The sequence below is a fragment of the Anabrus simplex genome, chromosome 8 (assembly GCF_040414725.1).
Source record: "Anabrus simplex isolate iqAnaSimp1 chromosome 8, ASM4041472v1, whole genome shotgun sequence".
NCBI lineage: Eukaryota > Metazoa > Arthropoda > Insecta > Orthoptera > Tettigoniidae > Anabrus > Anabrus simplex.
This window is the reverse complement of record NC_090272.1, coordinates 146,163,775-146,185,359: the sequence shown is the minus strand read 5'-3', so window position 1 is coordinate 146,185,359 and position 21,585 is coordinate 146,163,775. Positions and strand designations below refer to the sequence as shown.

At 38.3% G+C, this 21,585-nt stretch overlaps 1 protein-coding gene across 1 annotated transcript in view; it reads left to right on the top strand.

Moving 5' to 3' along the window:
• Positions 1–21,585, top strand: part of Lrrk (Leucine-rich repeat kinase) — a 483,935-nt gene that overhangs the window by 348,260 nt on the left and 114,090 nt on the right. Inside the window, exons 27-29 of the mRNA XM_067152496.2 lie at positions 3,697–3,921; positions 4,658–4,780; positions 17,375–17,574. Coding sequence (XP_067008597.2) covers positions 3,697–3,921; positions 4,658–4,780; positions 17,375–17,574 — 548 coding nt within the window. The remainder of the gene's footprint in view (positions 1–3,696; positions 3,922–4,657; positions 4,781–17,374; positions 17,575–21,585) is intronic.

Genomic DNA, 21,585 nt, shown 5'->3' with positions numbered 1-21,585 from the left:
GCGATGGTACCAGCAGACACCTTGTGCACCGGCTGTCAGAGAAGACCTGCGGCTGTTGCTAGGATGGCTTGGGCGATCCCGGGAACGAGAACGTGTGCGGAAGGAAGTTTGCAGTGCTGCCATCTGGTGTGAGAGTTGATCCATCCTCTTTGCGGGCTGGCTCACCTCACTAACTGGTGGTGTGCTTACGGCGTGAACAGTGGCGGGAAGTGACACGGGTAAAGCCTCAAGAATTTTGTCAGCCAGGACAGCAACCTTATCTAGCAACATCTCACTCTGTGTTTGTAAAATGACCTGTACTTGTGACGGCAGGCACTGAATCCGTAACTGTCTTAGGAGGTTGTCTTATACTTGTGTGCTGCCCGCGAGAGACCTAAGGCGTCGTAAGAACTGGGATGGCTTTCGGTCACCGAGCTCCTCTCCATGAGCAGTTGACGAACGCATTGCTCTTTCGATAGGGAAAAATGTCGAATGAGTTCGGTACGCAAATACGCATATGCATTTTGCGCCGGAGGGTTGATAATATCTTCAACTTCCGCGGCATAGTGACTGTCCAACTGGGAAACAACGTACGCGTATTTTGTTGCGTCTTGTGTGATGCTGGATACCTTGAACTGCGCTTCCGCCTGAGTGAACCATAGTGCCAACTTGTCTGGCCAGAAAACAGGTAATTTAACTCCAACACGGTTAACTACAGTACTAACCTGTGAGGGTGGTGATTGTGGTGTTTGCTGTTGAAGTTGCATTTGTAGCAGGAGATTTTGCTCTTGTAATTGCTGTAGCTGCTCTTGTAATTGCTCCATAGCAAAGGCGGTCACTAGCGTGTGAAAAGCACTGACTTTTTGTAGAAAACTGTCACATCGGGGTCACCAAATGTGGGGATCACTACACTTATTGACTTGCCAGCTACAGTAAACACAACATTAAATAGAACTGCATTTTTATTCTGCACGGAACTTTACATTGTATTTCCTACAGTACCGTCTATAGATAACATAACGTAGTAAGGCACTCGATGTATTTGTTTACTATCTTTATCCTTAAGTGTCAGCCATCTTGTTATAATTATGCTGGCATGGAAATCATAAAGAAGACGGGCAGTCTACATGCTTTCACCAGCGTTGCCTAGTGTGGCGAGGTCCAGCTGCTGCCCTCTAGGTTCCTGTGGCGGAAGGATGACATGGTTTCGCCACAGGAGGACAAATATTCCAATATTAGTATTCGTTCATTTTATTGTCATCTGAACCTAAGACTAGCCCACGGGTTGATGGGCAAAAATACTTATCCACTTCTTTTTTACGTTATTGAAAGGACAGCCATAAGATGCCAATCACATCACCTGTAATGGTAGATGTACTGAAATTATTAAAAGAGGGAGTGGGGTTCGAACTCATGTCTTCTACATGAAAGATGCACACTCCAGCCGCCTGAGCTACAGAGACATATTGGACAAAGACTAACATATTCCTCTCTTACATGTCCGGCCTAGCCTATTATTAACCCTGAGGCATTGGGTAGCACGTGTAATTCCAACCCTTGCCCCTTTTTACTTCAGGGCCAGGTATGAAGTAGTGATATTTTACGACTGAATGCCTTTCGTGACGTCAACCTCATCAAGAGTTAATGAGATTAAATGAAAGACGTGACATATGATAGTAGGAAGGGAGAGTGTGAAACCTGGTTCTGACACATAGCGTACTCCTGTCGAATAGCACTAAGGGGTCTGCTGAAGGCTTTACGTCCTCATCCGACGAATGAATCATCATCAACAGAGTCATATGCCCTCACTCCATATGAGCACTGAAGATTTTTGGAATTGAATACAGGCTTTTGGCATGCAGTCTAGTGTTTAGAAATTGTATACCACCTCCTCCCCTACCCTGCCAGCCAACACTGTGATGGTGTAATTTTTTCGATGGTGGTGTCAAACCACTTACCGACCTTCCCCCATAACAATCATGCCCACCGGACAGGCTGGGTAGCACGTATTACATGTTTTTCATGTACTTTTACAGTGTGTGTTCCAAAATTGCCCTTGGCATGTGGCAGCTGTAATGCCCACCTTATGTAATATGGCTAAGAGACTTTTAACTTTTGCAACTGCAGAGATGGACAATTACTTGTTTCTAGTACTGTATTTTGTAATTAACATGTATGTGTTCCCAAGTGCCAAAATCATATTTCCTGTTTTTGTAACAACAAAAATGAAAACTTTATTTATGGATCATATTTAAACTAAAGACAAGAATGCCTATGTGAGAAATGGGCACAAGAAGATACTATGTACAGTAGTAAAATATTATTTACCAATAATGTAATCTTTATACCTATGTTGGTGAAAATGAAAGTGTGTGTACCGGGCGAGTTGGCCATGCGGTTAGAGGCGCGCGGCTGTGAGCTTGCATCCGAGAGATAGTGGGTTCGAATCCCACTGTCGGCAGCCCTGAAGATGGTTTTCCGTGGTTTCCCATTTTCACACCAGGCAAATGCTGGGGCTGTTCCTTAATTAAGGCCACGGCTGCTTCCTTCCAACTCCTTGCCCTCTCCCATCCCATCGTCGCCATAAGACCTATCCGTGTCGGTGCAATGTAACGCCAATAGCAAAAAAAAAAGTGTGTGTGTGTGATTGTTAATGCAATGGAGAGATTACTAGCATTGTTTGGATCTGATGGTGGCACAAACAGTTGAATAAGTTTCTTTTTTTCCCATCTCCTGTAAAATGGATGATTTTGTAGGCACAACAGCAATATATATTACATTTTGTTCTTCCTCAAGCTTGTCTTGTTCAGTTGATCACAGTATCTGTTGCAAGAAAGAATTCAACAAAATCAGACCACAATTAAAGGCTTCAACTGTGTGCAACTTGCCTAGTACATTCATAGAATGATGTGCTAGCTTTCTATGAAAGAATAAATAATATTATTGACAGTGATAATTTGAATTATTCCAGTTTATGCAGAAAATTTTATGTAAACTGACTTTTTCCCCCCGCAAATTTGAATATGTTTGCAGCCTCTTAATATAGTTGGAATGACCAGAAATTTTGCAGGGATTACTCATTTTATGTAAGGAACAAGATCTGCCTTGAGGAGAAACAAATATGTAACTTGCACATTATTTGGACCACACTGATATAGTACAAAATCAATTAATGCTCCTAAAGAGAGGTAGTCTCTACAAGAAAAGGAGTTAGATCATGCTTCTAACACTGGTGGTTTATGCCTGGCGTTCCTATGGACTGTTGTGTTCCATGGGAGGGTATATGAAAAAATAGGTGGGAAAACATCCAAAATACACTGTCAGTGCTCTTAAAAGGACATATTTTTTAATATTTACCCCAACAATACAGAAGATGGAAAAATACCACTTACGGCAGGCAGGAGGAAAAGTAATACAGTATTAAACTCCATTGCAAATGTGTTACATATGGATTTGAGTAACAGTCTTTTTTATATATACTGCCCTAGATTGTCTTGAATACCAGATGCTGATGCATAAATGAGAAATAAGTTGTTATCTACTATAATACACATGCTTTGATCAAATTAGACATCACTCACCACTCTGAATGCTACAGAAATCCTTATCCTTGTGCAGGAAATTATCTGTTTTGAATTCTTTTGAATCAAGGTAGGGTAAGTTTTTGCACCTCTTTATTCTTTTCTGATAATTGAACATGCTTTTTTTTTTTTTTAGGAAGTAAGGAGTTACTTCTTGAACAGAGAGTTCCAGCCAGTTACTTGGCCCTTGAGGATGTTGTGAGTCATTTGGCTGCTGACCGTCGCCAGACAGGTGTAGATCCTGTACTCAATGCCGAGCAGTATCGGGCAGTAATTACAGCAGAGATGCAATATCGCTATCAGCGTTCCTTTAGGGATGCTGCTGAGTTGCATCAAGCAACACTCTTTCTTCATGAGAATGGTAATGCTTTATCTCTGTCCCTAAAATGTTAATGTTGAACATTATAACTGAATACTTTTTTGCTTATTTTACTTTGGTATTTTGGCTGTTGTCCACAAGAATGTTTTTAAATGGTGAGAAGATGCTTTTGATATTACAGGATGTTGCGGGACATTATTTAACCACTGAAGTAGATAATATTGATTACCTGTAATTTGTTCCTCATACATCTTACTTAGCTGTTCTTTTAATCCCAGCTTTCTTACATGTATCATATAGCCCCTCTACTGTTTTTTTTTTTTTTTTTTTAATGAATCTGTAAGACCTTTAATTATGGAGTGCTTTGTTAATTGCCGAAGAATTACCCACATTTAATTATTCGCCGACAGTAGTACACTATCTTAATGTTGCCAGATTACAATAAATAAATATAAACTGTATTATGTCCATTTCTTCTCTACTTTATTTTTTCTTATTTTCCATATTAATCATGTTTTAAACACCAGATTGCTAAAACAAAGTGACAAAATATGCTTGTATGTGCAGTAAAAACTGAAATTCGCATGAATCACTTAAAAATACATGTATATGCACTATAACATCTTGTTTGGTTTGCAAATAACTGGAAACAAATTTATATAATGGTAGCATATGAGTTGCAATTAAGGAATAAAACATTCAAATACATGCTCAAATCTGTTCCCCTAGTGATTCTGTGAATTCCATATTTATTTTATTTTACTTTTTATTTTTTTAGGTGTTTTACTTCATTATGATGATGCCACATTGAAAGATCTGTACTTCCTTGACCCACAGTGGTTGTGTGACATGCTGGCTCATGTTGTCACAATAAGGGAGATCAACCCATTTGCACGCACTGGTTAGTATCTAAAAGTTCAAGTTTGATCCTCGAAATGTGATGTTCTTTTGTTTGATTTGTGAAAGGTTTTGCTTGCATGTAGTTCTTTTTGAGTATAATATGGTTTGTATAATGTTTCTTGTATTTTCTTGTAGCATTTTCTTAAAATACAATAATTCTTGATTATAGTCTGATTTCAAAAATGTATTCATTACATTTTGCTTTGAAAGTTAGCAACTTCAGCTCGTGAATACTGTTAGTTGTTAGGTATCATAAACTACAGTTATTCACACTAGTACCATTTGCAATTGGTTGTAATTAATAAATAAAAGTATTATTAATTTACTTAATTTGGATTTACTGTTATCAAATCATATTTTTCTCCAAGGTGGGTAGAAAGTAAAGTTTTATTCATGATTTTAAAAATAGATAAGTAATGCAATAAGCCTTTTAACACATGAGGTTGAAGGCCATGCGCCATACAGGCTGTGTCATCTATTGTGGAGAATGGAGCTCGCACGGTGCACATCCTCTGGTTTTCATCCTTGTTACTATGAAACAGACGTACTATGTGCGTTGTTCAGCACTGCAGTTTAAGATTTGGGTCATATAGTTACTTCTTGAAAAAAAAAAAAAAAGATGGCAGCAAACAACAGCTCTACAAATCATCTTCTTCCTTTCAAGTAGTGTCAGAGTTATGTCCACACGACAGCAGTGTGTATGTACTGGCGGTCGTGAGTGAACATAGACTGAACGACAATGATTTACTATAAGTGTTATATAGCGATTCAGAATCAGATATTGATAAGTGATATTGATATTATACACTAATTATTATGTAGATGTATCTCTTGTACAAACAGCCTAAAAACCAAATAAACTCATTATCAGCCATATTTTATTAGTTAGCTAGAACTTCAAAAAAATTATGAACCTACTAACTTCAATCCCTCATTTCCATGGTAAGGGATCTATCAATTGTATTACCGGGCGAGTTGGCCGTGTGGTTAGGAGCGCGCAGCTGTGAGCTCGCATCCAGGAGATAGTGGGTTTGAACCCCACTGCCGGCAGCCCTAAAAATGGTTTTCCGTGGTTTCCCATTTTCACACTAGGCAAATGCTGGGGCTGTACCTTAATTAAGGCCATGGCCGCTTCTTTCCCATTCCTACCCCATCGTTGCCATAAGACCTACCTGTGTCGATGCGACGTAAAGCAACTAGCAAAACAAAACAAAATCAATTGTATTACAGGTATGAAGTAGAAAGTCTGAACTGAAATACTTTAAAACCTCATTAAGACGTTTCTGCAGGCGACAAGGAAAAAGAAACGTGTGAGGTGAGAAAACATACTACTGAATATATGAATAAAACTATCCAACAGGGATATGGGAACACTAGATACAATGTTTTCTGATATGAGGGTGTTTTACGTCGTATATACGTATGTACAGTGAAAACTGTATCTACCAGTCGTAAACATGAGAGGAAAGTATTAAAAGGTGTGAAAAACACAAGAGAACATATATGAAAACCTTTTCCGCTGGGGCTTATAAAATAACACAAATATGAAAACATATGCATAGGACCCAACAAAAATATCAGAGTATTATTGCAGTTCACACTCTTTCTAATACAAATGTTAGTAGAAGTAGAAGCCTTTTATTTCGGACCACTGGGTTATTAAACATTATTATCTGGTCACATCACACTGTGTAAGATTTTTGCTGGACAAAACGGAGGAGGAACAGGTTTTTTCTGGGTACTCCGGTTTTCCCAGTCATCTTTCATTCCAGCAACACTCTCCAATATCATTTCATCTGTCAGTCACTAATCATTGCCCCAGAGGAGTGCGACAGGCTTCGGCAGCCGCCACAAAATGGGGGCTTCATTTATTCCATCCCTGACCCGGTCAGTGACTGGAAAACGGGTTGTAGGTTTTTTTTTTTTTTTTTTTTTTTTTAAATCTGATCACACTCTTAAAAGACAATGAATTGGAGGTTACACTCGACCATGTGCAATTGCCAGGATTAACTTTGGATGCCATTTTGAATCAGACAAAACTTCGACCAACTAAAGTGATTGAGTCGAAACTTAAAGGTGAGAGTTTGAACATTCATGACCCTTGGACGCGTATGATGCGGATGCCAATCTACTTTTTGACAGATTTTAATTTTGTCTTCATTAGTAAGGAATTTTACAACTTTCTCCATATCCATAACTAGGCTATCATAAGACAAATGCAGACAAATATGCACCACGCTAGTCAATTTCACACGATTATGTTCCTAATCCACATATAGGCCAACACGCAACGAATATTCGCTACATTTCACTGTACGTCAGGGTCGGGAATTTTAATCATAATTTCACTGGCACGGGGGTTGGGTGTATGTGTCGTCTTCCTCATAATTTTATCCTCATCATGACGCGCAGGTCACCTACGGGTGTCAAACCAAAAGACCTGCAACTGGCGAGCCGAACATGTCCGTGGACCTCCCGGCACTAACAGCCATACGCCATGTCATATATATACTGTACCACTCAACACAAAATAAATTTCTGACTTCTATATGGAATGCAAAATACAAGCACAAACAGGCTCACTGTGTTATTCAGCAATCTCGCTGCTAACTGGCAAGCAAAACTGAACATTCCTGAGGTTAACGGCTTGCTCCCCAAAGGTGCAAGTTAGCCTATGAAGTTCAGGAATTCAAGGCCTTTTCACATTATCGTGCAATGGCGAAGGCTCTGACCCGAGTTGGAAATAACGTTTCTTTCACAAGGAATAACAAATAACATTTTCAGGGCTCGGAAAAATGCAGTTGTACTAAGCGGTAATAGCGAAAATTCGTTACGCGATAAGCGAGGTATTTCTATATAGATTTAATACAGTGAGAATCGGGACTTCAAAATTGTGACGTGCTAAGCAGGAAAACGTGTTTATGAGGAACACACTAATGAGATTTCACTGTATAGTGAAATAAAAAAATTACCTAAATCCAAAACTAGTATTTAATTTTTAAATCCAAAATTTAAAAAAAATGGCCAGTCCCGAGGATTAAAATGTATAATATTAATAATAATAATAATATTATTATTATTTGTTTTACGTCCCACTAACTACTTTTACGGTCTTCGGAGACGCCGAGGTGCCGGAATTTAGTCCCGCAGGAGTTCTTTTACGTGCCAGTTAATCTACCGACACGAGGCTGTCGTATTTGAGCACCTTCAAATACCACCAGACTGAGCCAGGATCGAACCTGCCAAGTTGGGGTTAGAAGGCCAGCGCCTTAACCGTCTGAGCCACTCAGCCCGGCGATTAAAATGTATGAATGTTAGCAAGACCTTAATGTGTTGAACAAATAAAATTCCAGGGAGATTGACACCCTCTTCTGATTTAATCTATAAAGAATGTACAATATATTCAATATTCTGTAATGTTGGACCCCACATTAGTATTGTTTTTGTGATTGTTAAGACTGGGAGACTTGAACTATAAATTCTGCCTCCTTGAAATTCAATTGTGTCTAACCAGATCCAGAGTTCACAAATAATGATAGATGGTAAATATTGGCAACCAACTAAGACTAGTGTTATTTCTGTCTGATTCTCCTTATATTGTCTTTCCTTTCTGACTTTCCTGAGAAAACTGCTTTTCTTTTCCAGTCGAAGTTTTAATGAACAGTTTTGCATTTCATTCATTTTCTTGTTTTTCCCAACTTTAGGGGGGTTGTCTATCTCTTTAACTATTAGAATTTATTGTAAGGTATATTGGGTTAAATTGTATTAGTATTTAAGAAGAGATGTGTCCTTAAAGTGATGCACATTAAGACATTATGTTACAACAACCCTATATATAATGATTGTCATTCTGTATAGGGCCATTAGACTGTAATCAGGAAATTATAATATACAGTCAATTATATTACATAGTCTTTTGTGTTCGTGTCTTGTGAATTTGATTTTATCATATGTTATTTTTCAAAGGGTTCTGAGAGTAATTGAAGCATAACAGTGAATAAGTGTGTACTTTACATTTTTCATGTACAGTATTTAGAAAAACAACCCAATATTGTTGTCCAATTCCAAGATGTGAGGAAATGTGGAAGTTATTCCAGAAAACCAACACAGTGTTTAAGTGCAAGCACACACACTCACTGTTACACAAATAAACACATAGTAGAAAGAATAACATATTTTCAGTTAGCATTTTTCAACCTACTTATTGTATTCTCTAAAAATAATGCTACTTATGTATAAAACCTAAATGAACACTGATATTTTTGCACTGAATAGGTTGTTCATAGTTTTAAGGAGAAACTGTGGTGCACCTTCTTCTGGTATTTCAGCACATCTTGCAGGTCCTTAATGTTTATAAGGAAACTTTATACATGTTTCATTTCTGCTTCTGATCAGTTGTGCCAAGACCTTGTATTTTAATTGAGAATCTTCCTACTCTTAAGTAGAACTCAGGACTTTCAAGATTCCATCTTGAGTAAAATAATTGTGTCATTCTAATTGTGACTGTCATATTTACAGAGAAACTCTATATATGGTTCGACCTTTGTATAATATTTCATTTATGACAAGACTTTTTATTGATTTCAGAATCTTACAGTTCTAAGTCGAATTCAATACTTTCAAAGTTCTAACTTGAGTGAAAAGAATTATATTGTGTTAAGTGTTGTTCTAATCGTGACTTCAAGATTTTGAAATTGTGATTATTTGAAGTTTTGTTCTCCAGATACTTTTAGGGGGATCATAAGTCCCATATTAAGAGTGTTTATATGTGCATTGATTTAATGATGTGTATATTTACGATTGCCTGTTCTCATATTTGGCTGAAGATGACGCTCACCAGCGTCGAAACTAGTTCCAAGTAAATTTATAACTTATTTGATTCAATATTAATATTGAAAAAGCGGATTTTTAATTTTATGTCTGTAATTTAGACTTTTGTTCCTAAGTTTTTAAAGTGTATTTTGCTTCATTGTTTTGGAATACTGAGTCTGTCTATTGCAGTATGTTCAAACTAATTGCAACTACAGTTCAAGGACACATCATAGACTTCTGTTCTGTAAATAACTTCATTTTCACAAAATGTAACATAGCCATTTCTTTGCACGTACACTTCAGTTATACAGATCGTATCATAAAATGCTCAGGTAAGAAAGATATATGCATAGGAAGCAGATAGAAGCAGTGCCTGCCAGTAGATGATAGGGTAAGAATGGTGGCAATGATTTAAAAAAAAAATAGACTGTTACAAGGTAGGGGGAAATGAGAGAGGCAAGAGGTTAGAATTAGAAAGGAACGATCATCTTATATTTAGGTTATGTGCTTTTTAGACCTGAGAATCTCTAGGAGCAAGAGGGTGAAAAATTGAGGATAAATGTTCAAAGACTGTAACTAAATAGTGAAACATTCATCAAATGTGGTTTGATGGTGTCAGTTGTGGATAGATCCATATTATGGGTTTTGCAGGTACTTTGGTGTCCACACATTTGTTGGGCTAGTGTGTCAGTTGTTAAACCAACATGGAAAGGTGAGCAGAGTATGTACTGAAACTGGCAGATTATATTGAAGTGCAATTTTGATATGAGGTAAGGCTTTTTGTGGTAGTGTTGCTGGTAAAATTAGAGGTAGGTATACTATGTAGACATCAGTATAAGTGTTGAAAAGGAACAAACAAGTGTCAAATTAAGTCATGTGTACAGAGAGAGAGAGAGAGAGAGAGAGAGAGAGAGAGAGAGAGAGAGAGAGAGATGAACAAGAAAAGGAACACTTAACCCGGAGTGGTGGCGCGGCGTCTTTTATGACTTAGCACAAATTTATTTTGTTGGATCACGCTTATTTTTAAACTTAGAGACTTTTGCTACCACATACCTCTCCCTACATTCCTTGCCTTTTGTCTGAGGTAATTGACATTTTAGTGAAGGGTGTTCATTCTTAGAAAAAGGGATTATTGTCAAGGGGTGCAATAAAGTGTCTCATTGAACCCTCCACCACCAGTCCCATTTGTCAGAAGTACACCAACAGCAGTGTTGAGTGTACCCAGTGAGTTACTTGTGTAATCATGTTAGGAATTCATTCACTCAGTCCCTTATCACTGAAATGAGTTATGAAGAGTATGAGGCAAGGGTGTTATTTCTTTTACAGTCTGTGGAAGAGAGGAGTTTTAGTGAGAGTGAGGATAAATTAGAAGTAGTAGACTCTAAAAGTGATACAAGACCAAGCGCTAATGAAGAAGTAGTAAATATTAGTGACAATGATTTACCTCTTTCTCTGCAGTTTTGGACAGGAAAGGATGGTGTTACAAAATGGACAAAAATTCCTCGTCCTAAAAACTCACATACTCAAACCCACAACATTGTCACTCATTTACTGGGAATGAAACTCCTTGCAAGAAGTGCATCATCGCTTGAAGAAGCTTGGAGCATTTTTTCACGAATGATAATATGTTGAAACTCATTGTAAACTGTACAAACCTGGAAAATGAAAGAGTTGGAGGAAATTATACTCTCAGACGAATTACTTATCGCGCTATGTATTGTCGTGAAGAGGAGGATAATGATTTCCAGTAGCGTAATTATTTTGTAAGGACCCCTCCCCACCACCCAGGGATATACTGCAGGAATAGCATTATGTATTTAGCAGAATCTAAGCCTGTCATTGAATTCAACAAGATTAGGTATGTAATAAAGATTATTTGTGTGCATCAAAGTTTTAAGCTAATTAGTATTGGTTATATACATATATTTTCGATAAAATATCATGCTATTGAGTTAATGAACTTAATACGTCAATATATCAGACATAAAAGTTAGTAATTTTGTTATTAGAGCAACCATAGTAGTCAGAAAGTGACCCATGCCACCACTCACATTGTATCACCGAGCGCCACCTGTCCAAGGTTAATAGGATGAATACAATTGCAAGTTGGTGTGGGAAGAGGGAGTGACAGAAAGAGGACACAAGGGCAAACATGAAAACATAAAAGTCAGGACAATCGCCACATTTTTGTACACTGCTGTCTTCAAATATATATACGTTCTCTCCTCATCAATCCTAGTTCTTCTACCATCTTTTATCAGTCCCTGCAAGCTCATTTTTGCTTCCCAGCTTCATCAGGAGGGCGGGCATCAACACTCGTAGAGGGACCTTCTTGACTGATCTTTTACCACCTGTATTTATCTGTCTTATGTTTCTTCCCTTTTCCTTTACTTATCCCACACTTCCCACATCGAGACAAAAGGTCTGTAAAGATGACCCATCAGTCAGTGTTTATGTCCACCCTTCTGATAAAGTTGGGAAGCAGAAATGAGCTTGTCGATGGCTGAGAAGAGATGGATGTAGAAGAACTGGGATTGATCAGGAGAGATGCCTATATATTTGAAGACGGCAGTGTACGAAGATGTGGAGATTATCCTTGCCCTTTTGTGTTTTCATGTTTTTCCTTGTGTCCTCTTTCTGTGGCTCCCTCTTGCCACACTGACCTACCATTGTGTTCATTCTATTATGTGTTCCTTTTCTTGTTTCTCTTTCTATGTAGACAGAAGATCTTGCAGTGGTTCTATTCACAGAGGAAAGAGCCAGAAGAGGTAGGGTTTGGTGTGGTTCATGAAGAATGTTTTAAAGTTTTGGTGGTCCATTGAGTAGAATACCTCAGGCATGGGGTGAAGATGAGAGAAAATTTAATTTTTTTAATTTGATTGATTTTACGCCAGGAAAATTTAATTTTTTAAAATTCTATTGATTTTACGTCAAACTTTTAATGTTTATTGACATTTCCACAGCAAGTGCACCTGACATCTTCGAAGTAAAGTTGGTGATCTAGTCACTATTGAGCGAGTTGGCCGTGCACTTAAAGGTGCTCAGCTGTGAGCTTGCATTCGGGAAATAGTGGGTTTGAACCCCAATGTCGGCAGCACTGAAGATGGTTTTCTGAGGTTTCCCATTTTCACACCAGGCAGATGCTGGGGCTGTACCTTAATCAAAGCCGTGGCCACTTCCTTCCCACTCCTAGCCCTTTCCTATCCCATCATAGTCATAAGACCTATCTTTGTCGGTGTGATGTAAAGCCAATTGTAAAATTGATCTAGTCACTCTGAATGAATGATAGGTTGCTAGTAGCATTGTTTTTTAATATATCAGTACATGAACTTTTATACATCATTGTAAAAAGACAATAAAAGTGACTTAACCCACTCAGTACGCTTCCTGCTAAATTGACTTGCCATGTACCCATGCTCTGTGTTATTGCATCATCTTGCTTGCCAGCTTCATTTGTGTGCGTGCATATGAAAAGGGACCACATGTTGGGTATTGAGATAAAGGTACTGTCTTGTTCCATAATATGTAACTAATATCATGTAATTGAATTGAATGCCTCCGAAAGAAATTAAGGCTTTAAATTAGCATGTAATGTTACAACATAAGATTTCATAAATTTTCAGTAGAGCTGTTTAAAAATTTGGTGACTTTGTGACACAAATAACTTCTAACACTATTTGGAAGTTATGCTGGTATTTACATTTTCATGTTCACCGGTATTCTGACATAGAATTTTTTTTACAAAAATTACCAACAAATATTATTTACGGTCTAATTTTTTTTTATTTTTTTTTTATTTTTTTTTTTTTTTTAATTTATCTATCGATGCTAAGTCTCTGAGGTTTTATGACTTGCCGAAGGTCACTGAAGACAACTAATTGCAACATTACTGCACTTTACAAAAATTATTACATACCTTAATGAAATGAAATGGTGTATGGCTTTTAGTGCCGGGAGTGTCCGAGGACATGTTCGGCTCGCCAGGTGCAGGTCTTTCGATTTGATTCCCATAGGCGACCTGCGCGTCATGATGAGGATGAAATGAGGATGAAGACGACACAACACCCAGCCCCTGTGCCAGAGAAATTAACCAATGGTGGTTAAAATTCCCAACCCTGCCGGGGTTGAACCCAGGACCCCTGTGACCAAAGGCCATCACGCTAATCATTTAGCCATGGAGCCAGACACATACCTTAATGATCGTTAATGACAGCCTGTATAAGACAGGAATATCAGTTATTCATGCTGAAACCTGCGTTTTGGGCATATTATATGCCCTTTCACCATCTGGTCGCAATGTCCTGCCTCTCCACAGCAGCTGCAGGTGGGTCGAGACCTCTTCTTTGGGGAGAATTTTCTCAGAGTTGGTGGTTTTCTCTTCTGAGCCTTACTTGTATTTTTAGGCATTACACTTTTTGAAGAAGATGATGATGATGGTGTAATTATTGGCAGAGAAGGAGAAACAGAAACCGGCTCCGTAAAATTTTCACTTGAGGTGGTTGGTGGCGGCGTTGCTGGAGCATGGAAAGATGTTACTGCAGGACATAATGTATCTTTCTTATCTTCTGATACGTAGGGACTATTTTTTTTCATGGAAATAAATCTGTCTATCGATGCTAATTCCTTGAAGTTTCATGATTTGCAGAAGGTCACTGAAGCCAGGCGGTGGATCTTCTGGAAGGATGGTGTAGGGTACTTTGTCAGAAACTATGGGTTTCTTTGTCAACACTACACCAGGATGCTCTTTCATATACACACAGTGATGTATCTGGGTTATTTGTGGAATGTTTATCATTCCAGCATGGAACTTGTTTTGCCAGTCATAAGTAGGAATTGTTACATTTTCCGGATTCTGTGCCAACGGCGACAGGAATAATAGTGCTAGAAACCTGGCAACTTTTGCGGGCGTGGATTATTGATCGTGGACTACAACAAAACGAGAGGAGAGTAGAATACAGGCAGTGGAGATGAAATTCATAAGGGGTATCGAAGGCAAGACCAGAAAGGATAAAATTGGAAATGAAGAGAAAAGGACAGGAATAGAAATAACAATGCTAAAGTGGTATGGGCATATGATGAGAATGGGAGAAGAGAGAGTGCCAAAAGAAGCTTTTTTAGAGAAGTTAACAGGAAAGAGACCACGAGGAAGTCCCCAAAAGAGGTGGACAGATTCACTGTGGGAGTGCATAGAGAAGAAGGGAGGAAAACCAGAAGATGTACTTAAAAAAGGAAAAGAGTGGTTGAAAGACAGGCAGCAATGGAGGTCCTTGATTCACAACCCAGAAGGCTGGAAATGGGAAAGGAAGATGATGATTAATTACATCTTCAATAACTTCACTTTCATTTTTCCAGAATGCTCTCTTGAAACAACCAAAATACAAATCAGGTTGAAATTTTGTGGGTCCCACTGGCAAAAATTGAAATTTTGCAACTGTTGTTCTTTCCTGTCATAACTCTCCACATAAGGTATCTCATTAAGTTTTTATTTTCCCCAACACAGTTATCAGCATGGAATCCTAAATGCTCCTCACCTACTCAGAAATTTTCGAAGAAGTGATGTACAAGAGATAAGACAGTATTTTTCTCCTTTACCCATAATACAAGCTTCTGTTATAATGTACAAAACAAATTTGTTAAGTGGTTCACACGCTACACCAAAGTGACTCATTTTGTAGTCTGTAAAAAAGAAAAAGGGTCCAACTTGTTGCGGATCGTATGGTAAGTGTCCCTGTTGGGCAAAACCAAAACTACCTAGATGCATTGTGCCTTTGTATGTGTTACAGCTATGTGGCCCAAGAGACAATGGAGTTTCCGGTTGTCTAATCCCTTGTCTACAATAATTGTCTATGGTGTTTTTATAAGCTGTCCGCTCTGCTTGGGCGTGATTAATATGTTGTATAGCCTTTTCCATCAGATTTCTTTTTTCCTCCTCATCCATAATTGACAGTTTCCCTATTACAGTTTAATTGCTTTTGCAAGTCATACAAAGATCAGTCTTGGGTTTCTGAACTACTATGTTACTGCAAAATGTACACCAGATGGGGTACCAGGAAGAGAGTGATGCAGGAATTCTCTCTAGTGATTCACAACTCTCAGAATATATTGTATGAACGTAGTTCTTAGACATGGTGGTTGAGAGAAGCATGAGATCACTTCTTCGTTTTGTAGGGATCCGGCCTGGAATGACAAGTGCATTTTGTTCACTGAAAATATTCATAAGGTCAACTGCATGTTTACGATCATCAAAAGGAATAGATTTTATCTGATAAGTTTTTAATACGTTTCAGTGAATTTTTTGGCTGCACCCCTTCTTTCTGGAATTGTTCCTTTAATATTTTTAGCCTCTTAGAACCACAAGCGAATTCAAATTGAAAAAATGACTGACACACCTCCTGCCCTCTGAAGTGATAAATTGTGTAAGTTTCTTTCCTGTCATAATTTTTTCTCTTAGTAGCTCTCGTCATTGGCTGGTTTTGTACTAATGCATTTATCACACACTTCTACACCATATGAAATACACTGAAAGACGGCATCGGTATAGGAAATGTTTGGAGCAGACAGGATGGTTTTTTTTTTTGCTAGTTGCTTTACGTCGCACCGACACAGATAGGTCTTATGGCGACGATACAGGATGTTTATGAAACCTATTACCTTTATTAAAAATGCCCAGCTAGGGTTTATTTATCATAAGATAAGTTATCCGAGTCATCTTATCTTATGCTCGCACAGCTATGAGCGCGAGCGAGTAAGTGTGTGGAGCCTCGCTTACAATGCGAAAAGTGGTCCCTTTTCTTAGTATTAAATAAACCTCATGTTTTATCAGTGATTATTGTCAGAGGGATTTTAAATTCACGCAGTGAGTAAATGACGGTCTAAGCGCAATACATAGGTATCAAAAACTAAAATTCAACATTTTACTCTGTGGAGTGGTTTTTTACAATTGACTGTTGCCCGAGAAGTGGTCCCTTTTCTTACGCACGCACACATTTGTGGATCAGTGATATTGTTGGCTTCCAGATCTCAGGTCACAAGTTCAAAGCCGGCAGAGGGACTCTGATTTTTGAAGGGTGGGAAAAAGTTCATTCAGCATTCCATGTCATATGATATCAGTGTGTAAAGGATCTCAGGCAATAAATTTGGTGTTTACTCAAACTTAATTAAGTTTCAGCTATTGATTGCCCAACAGAGTTCCAGATTCTCTGCCATTTACCGGAAAGAAATGGAACATTGAAACATGTAGGTACCTAAATGGTGTCAAATCAAAAGTCTGCAACACAGTTGCTAAAGCCATATGATGATGATGATGATCATTCAGGTTTTTCTGTCCAAAGGCAAGTCTCATCATGAGATAAGCCACCTTCTGCAGTGTTATCTGTCCATTGCAGTGCTTTTCATTTCACTGTATTTCTTTTGCTTGATGTTGTCCAGAATTTGAATTTGTTTTGTTCCTTTTCCTTTTTTACCATTTATCATTCCTTCTATCCCATTCTTTGCAAACATTCCCTTCCCAAACAGTGTCCGTTCCAATTCATGTATCTTTTTCTAATAATTTATAATATGTACCATTTTTTCCAACTCCTTGCATAACTTCTTCAATTTTTACCCTGTATTCCCATTTAACTCCTTCCATTCTCCTCCATATTCACATCCCCAGAACTTCTGTGTGCACTAAATTGAATATTATAAATGTTATTGTTTTTGATTATGTTAATATATTGAGAATAATAATTATTTGAAACTTCTTGTATGTAGTTTTTCTTATATGATGATAATTATTTGATAGGTGTCATGAAGTTAGATGACTTGAAGCATGTCTTCAAATCCTCAAACATTGGACCTGTAGATACTCGAGGCTACATTGTTAACCTACTCAACAAGTTTGAGGTGGCACTTACATGGGACAGCCGCACACTGCTCATCCCATCCTTGCTGCCATCGGAAGAGCAATTGAAGACGTGCCATACGCCACTAGTCAGGGTAAAGGTGCTGCAAACTTCTTCTCGTACTATCTGCATGAGCACATGCATGCGCACTCATTTGTTCTGTGTTTCCATTTCAAGTAACAGGGTTGTGTTAAAACATAAAATAAAACATAGGAGATATCTTTTGTTAGAAAAATGCATACCGAGCTCGATAGCTGCAGTCGCTTAAGTGCGGCCAGTATTCGGGAGATAGTAGGTTCGAATCCCACTATCGGCAGCCCTGAAGATGGTTTTCCGTGGTTTCCCGTTTTCACACCAGGCAAATGCTGGGGCTGTACCTTAATTAAGGCCACGACTGCTTCCTTCCCACTCCTAGCCCTTCCCTGTCCCATTGTTGCCATAAGACCTATCTGTGTCGATGCAACATAAAGCAACTAGCAAAAAAAAAAAAAAAAAAAGATGCATAGTCCTCATTCAATATTGTTCCATTAAGTAGTACGCATGGACCAATAGTGATATAAAATATCTATATACTAATCTAGCTACTCTAAATTAGTGACTCCTTTTTTCTAGAAAGGTATGTTAAAATTTGTTTCACAGTCGGAGCAGAAACTTGGACAATGACAAAGAAGGAGGGTAGTTGAATACAGGCAGACGAAATTAAGTTCTCGAGGAGTATGATACAGAAGAGTAGAAGAGACAAAATAAGGAATGAGAAAATCCGGGAAGAAATTGGAGTGGAAAAATTGAATGATAGAATATAGAAGAGCTCGAAAGAATGCCAAAAAAGGTGATGGAAATGCAAATCCAAGGAAGGAGAGGCCGTGGACGACCACGATTGAGATGGAAGGATACCATCCAACGCAGCATTATAGAAAGAAACCTGGACTGGGACACAGTGTTGGAGGAGAAGTGGTGGAAAGACCGAAGAAAGTGGAGAGGAACCATATTTGCCCCTACCCGGCTACAGCTGGATAAAGGGAAATGATGATGATGATGATGATGATGATGATGATGAGTACAATTTGATAGCAGAGTCATTTGCAGGTTCAAATTCCGATCTTGGCTTCATTCCTCCCCCGCACACTTATTCAAGCTGATGTTTGGATTTTGCCTTGCACCATTTGTGATTCTAGACCCAAATAATACGTTACATTCCCACAGATCATTTAATAACATAAATTCTCGGACAGCTCCTATATATCCAGTCTGACTGGCTTGGGCACTACTTCAGTGCCCTAGTTGGCAGATTTGATCTTGTCTCAATTTCATGGTAATTGAAGTTATTCAGATACACCAGCCTGCTGGTTATAGTAGATTTACTGGTGCGCAAAAGAACTCTTGGGACAAAATTTTAGCTCTATGCCATCTTTGAAAATCTGAAAAGTGGTTAGTGGAGTGTAAAACCAGTAACATCAGTTTCTTTATATTCAAATGTAGATGAATGTATGTGTTTATATGCAAAGGAAAAGAAACTAATAAGTGAATGAATGTAGATTGTACTGTAAATAGATAATAGGAAAGTGGATAGGAACATACACAGGAAATCAAAATATGCCAGGAAAACTGTCATTTCAACACCATGCACATATGCTTTTGTATATTATACAAGTATATTTAATCTTTTCCAAAAAAATCTGTACATAGACATCTATAACTTTCTTTAATACCTTTCTTTGTGGACAAGGGCATTTTGTGGTTGGTTTGATGTTTCAATTTCTTTATAGTATTAACTGCATATTTTAATAATTTCAGTACATGATATGGCAAACTTCAACTGGACACAGATGAAATACATAGATACATACATCTTCATTATAGACTATTATGACTCTCAGTGTTCAGTCTGCGAGCTTCTGTGAATTTATTAATGCCACTACAATCCTCTGTTTGTTACTAGCTCTCTGGCCTTGTTTAGTTTTATACCTTTTACCTTTAAATCATTAGAAACTGAGTCTAACCATTACTATGTTGATGTCCCTCTACTTCTCTTACCTTCCATGACAGAATCCATTATTCTCCTAGGTAACCTATCCTCCTCCATTCGCCCCACATGTCCCCACCATCGAAGCCGATTTATGCGTACAGCTTCATCAATAGATTTCATTTCTAACCTAGCCTTTATCTCCTCATGCCAAGTACCCTCCTGCCATTGTTCCCACCTGCTTGTACCAGCGATCATTCTTGCTACTATCATATCTGTTATTTCTTACGAATAAGATAGCGTGAGTTCACCCAGCTTTCACTCCCATAAAGCAAAGTTTGTCTGAAAACAGACCAGAGTAAAGATAGTTTCATCTTGGAGCTGACTTCCTTCTTAAAAAATACTGTTGATCACAACTGCAAACTCACTGCATTAGCTTTGCTGAACCTTGGGGGAATACACATCCTAAGTACTTGAAATTACCTACCTGTTCCAGTTCGGTATTCCCAACCTGACACTCAGTTCTCTTAGGTTTCTTACCTACTGACATTGCTTTAGTCTTGGAAAGGCTAATTTTTATATCATACTCAAGTTCCAAGATAGCAGACTGCAGGCTTGCAGCACAATTTGCCATTAAGACCAAGTCATTGGCATAGGACAAACTGTTTACTAAATTTTCACCTTTATACCTATCAGTAGATGATCCATGTAAACTGTGAAAATCAAAGGTGAAATATTACAGCCTCGTCTAACACCTGTAAGGACTTGAAACACAAACTCATTCTACCCTCACTTCTCAATCCAACCCATTTGTCAACATAAGTGCCTTTGATTTCTTTTAATATTCTACTTTTAATTCCATAGTCCCCCAGTATGGCGAACATCTTTCCTCTCGGTACTGTGTCTTATGCCCTCTCTTGATCTATGAAACATAAGGTTAACTGTCTATTCCTCTCGTAGCCTTTTTCAGTTACCTGTCGCGTACTGACAATCTGATCCTGATACCCCCTCTGTGGTCTGAAACCATACTGGTTTTCATCCATCATACTCGCAACCACTGACTGCACCTTCCCTTCCTAAATGCTAGTGTGAACACTTTGCCTGGTACATTGATCAATGAAATACCTTGATAGTTGTAATCCTTTCTGTTCCCTTGCTTATAGATAGGTGCAGTTACTGCTTTCGTCCAATCATTCCATCCTAATCTTATTACTCTGTGAAGCCATCTCATCTCTGCCTTCCCACTATGTTTCACCCTTTCAGGTCTAATTTCATCTATTCCTGCTGCTTTATGACAATGGACAATGACATCCGTTCCACTTAACCAACATCATGGTCCTTCTTCCCATGATCTTGTTTGTTTGTGATGTCACCAGAAGAATTCCATGTTACATTGAGAAGATTTTCAAAATATTCCTTTCACCTGTCCAGTGATTCCCTGGGGATAGGAGTTAAGCTGATTTACCCAAAACGCTATTAATAGAGTTAGTGTTATGCGTCTTTAAAAAAAAAATCCTATATCCCTTCCTTTTTAATATTTTGTATTACTGTCCAGAAAGGTTGCCCTGCTGCTTGACCTAGCCTTTCCAGGTTATTACTGAAATCTTCCCATGAATTCTTCTTGGATTCAACAATTTATATGTTTTGCTCTTTTTCTTTTGTGTAAGTACAATTCCCTCTCTGCAACAGTCCTTGCTTGGAGCTATCTCTACACTTTCTTTTCATGTTTACAAGCTGCTCTCACTTCAACCTTCCACCAAGATGTTCACATTTTCCCATCTTTACTCACAATTGTTCTTTTTTAATTGCTCCATGCTCTGTACTGAAACCACAGTTCCTGAATATGGTCATATGCAAGATATTTCATGATTGGTAATCAGCTTACCACTACACCATTATTCATACAGTGATTAATAGGAATTATAATTATGTATCTTCTTTTAAATCCACCTCTCCATATACTCAGTCCCAGTGTAGACTTGCATATATTTTGGAAACATTTAGCCTGCCCTTTTTACCTGATATCACTGCTAGTTTCTCATCAAGGCAGCTGTTGTTTAAATATCAGTCCTTGTAAGTGAGAAGGGGCTAATGCTCCGATTGTTTTGCCCTTCAAACAACAGTCATCACTAAAAATCCAAGTGAGAC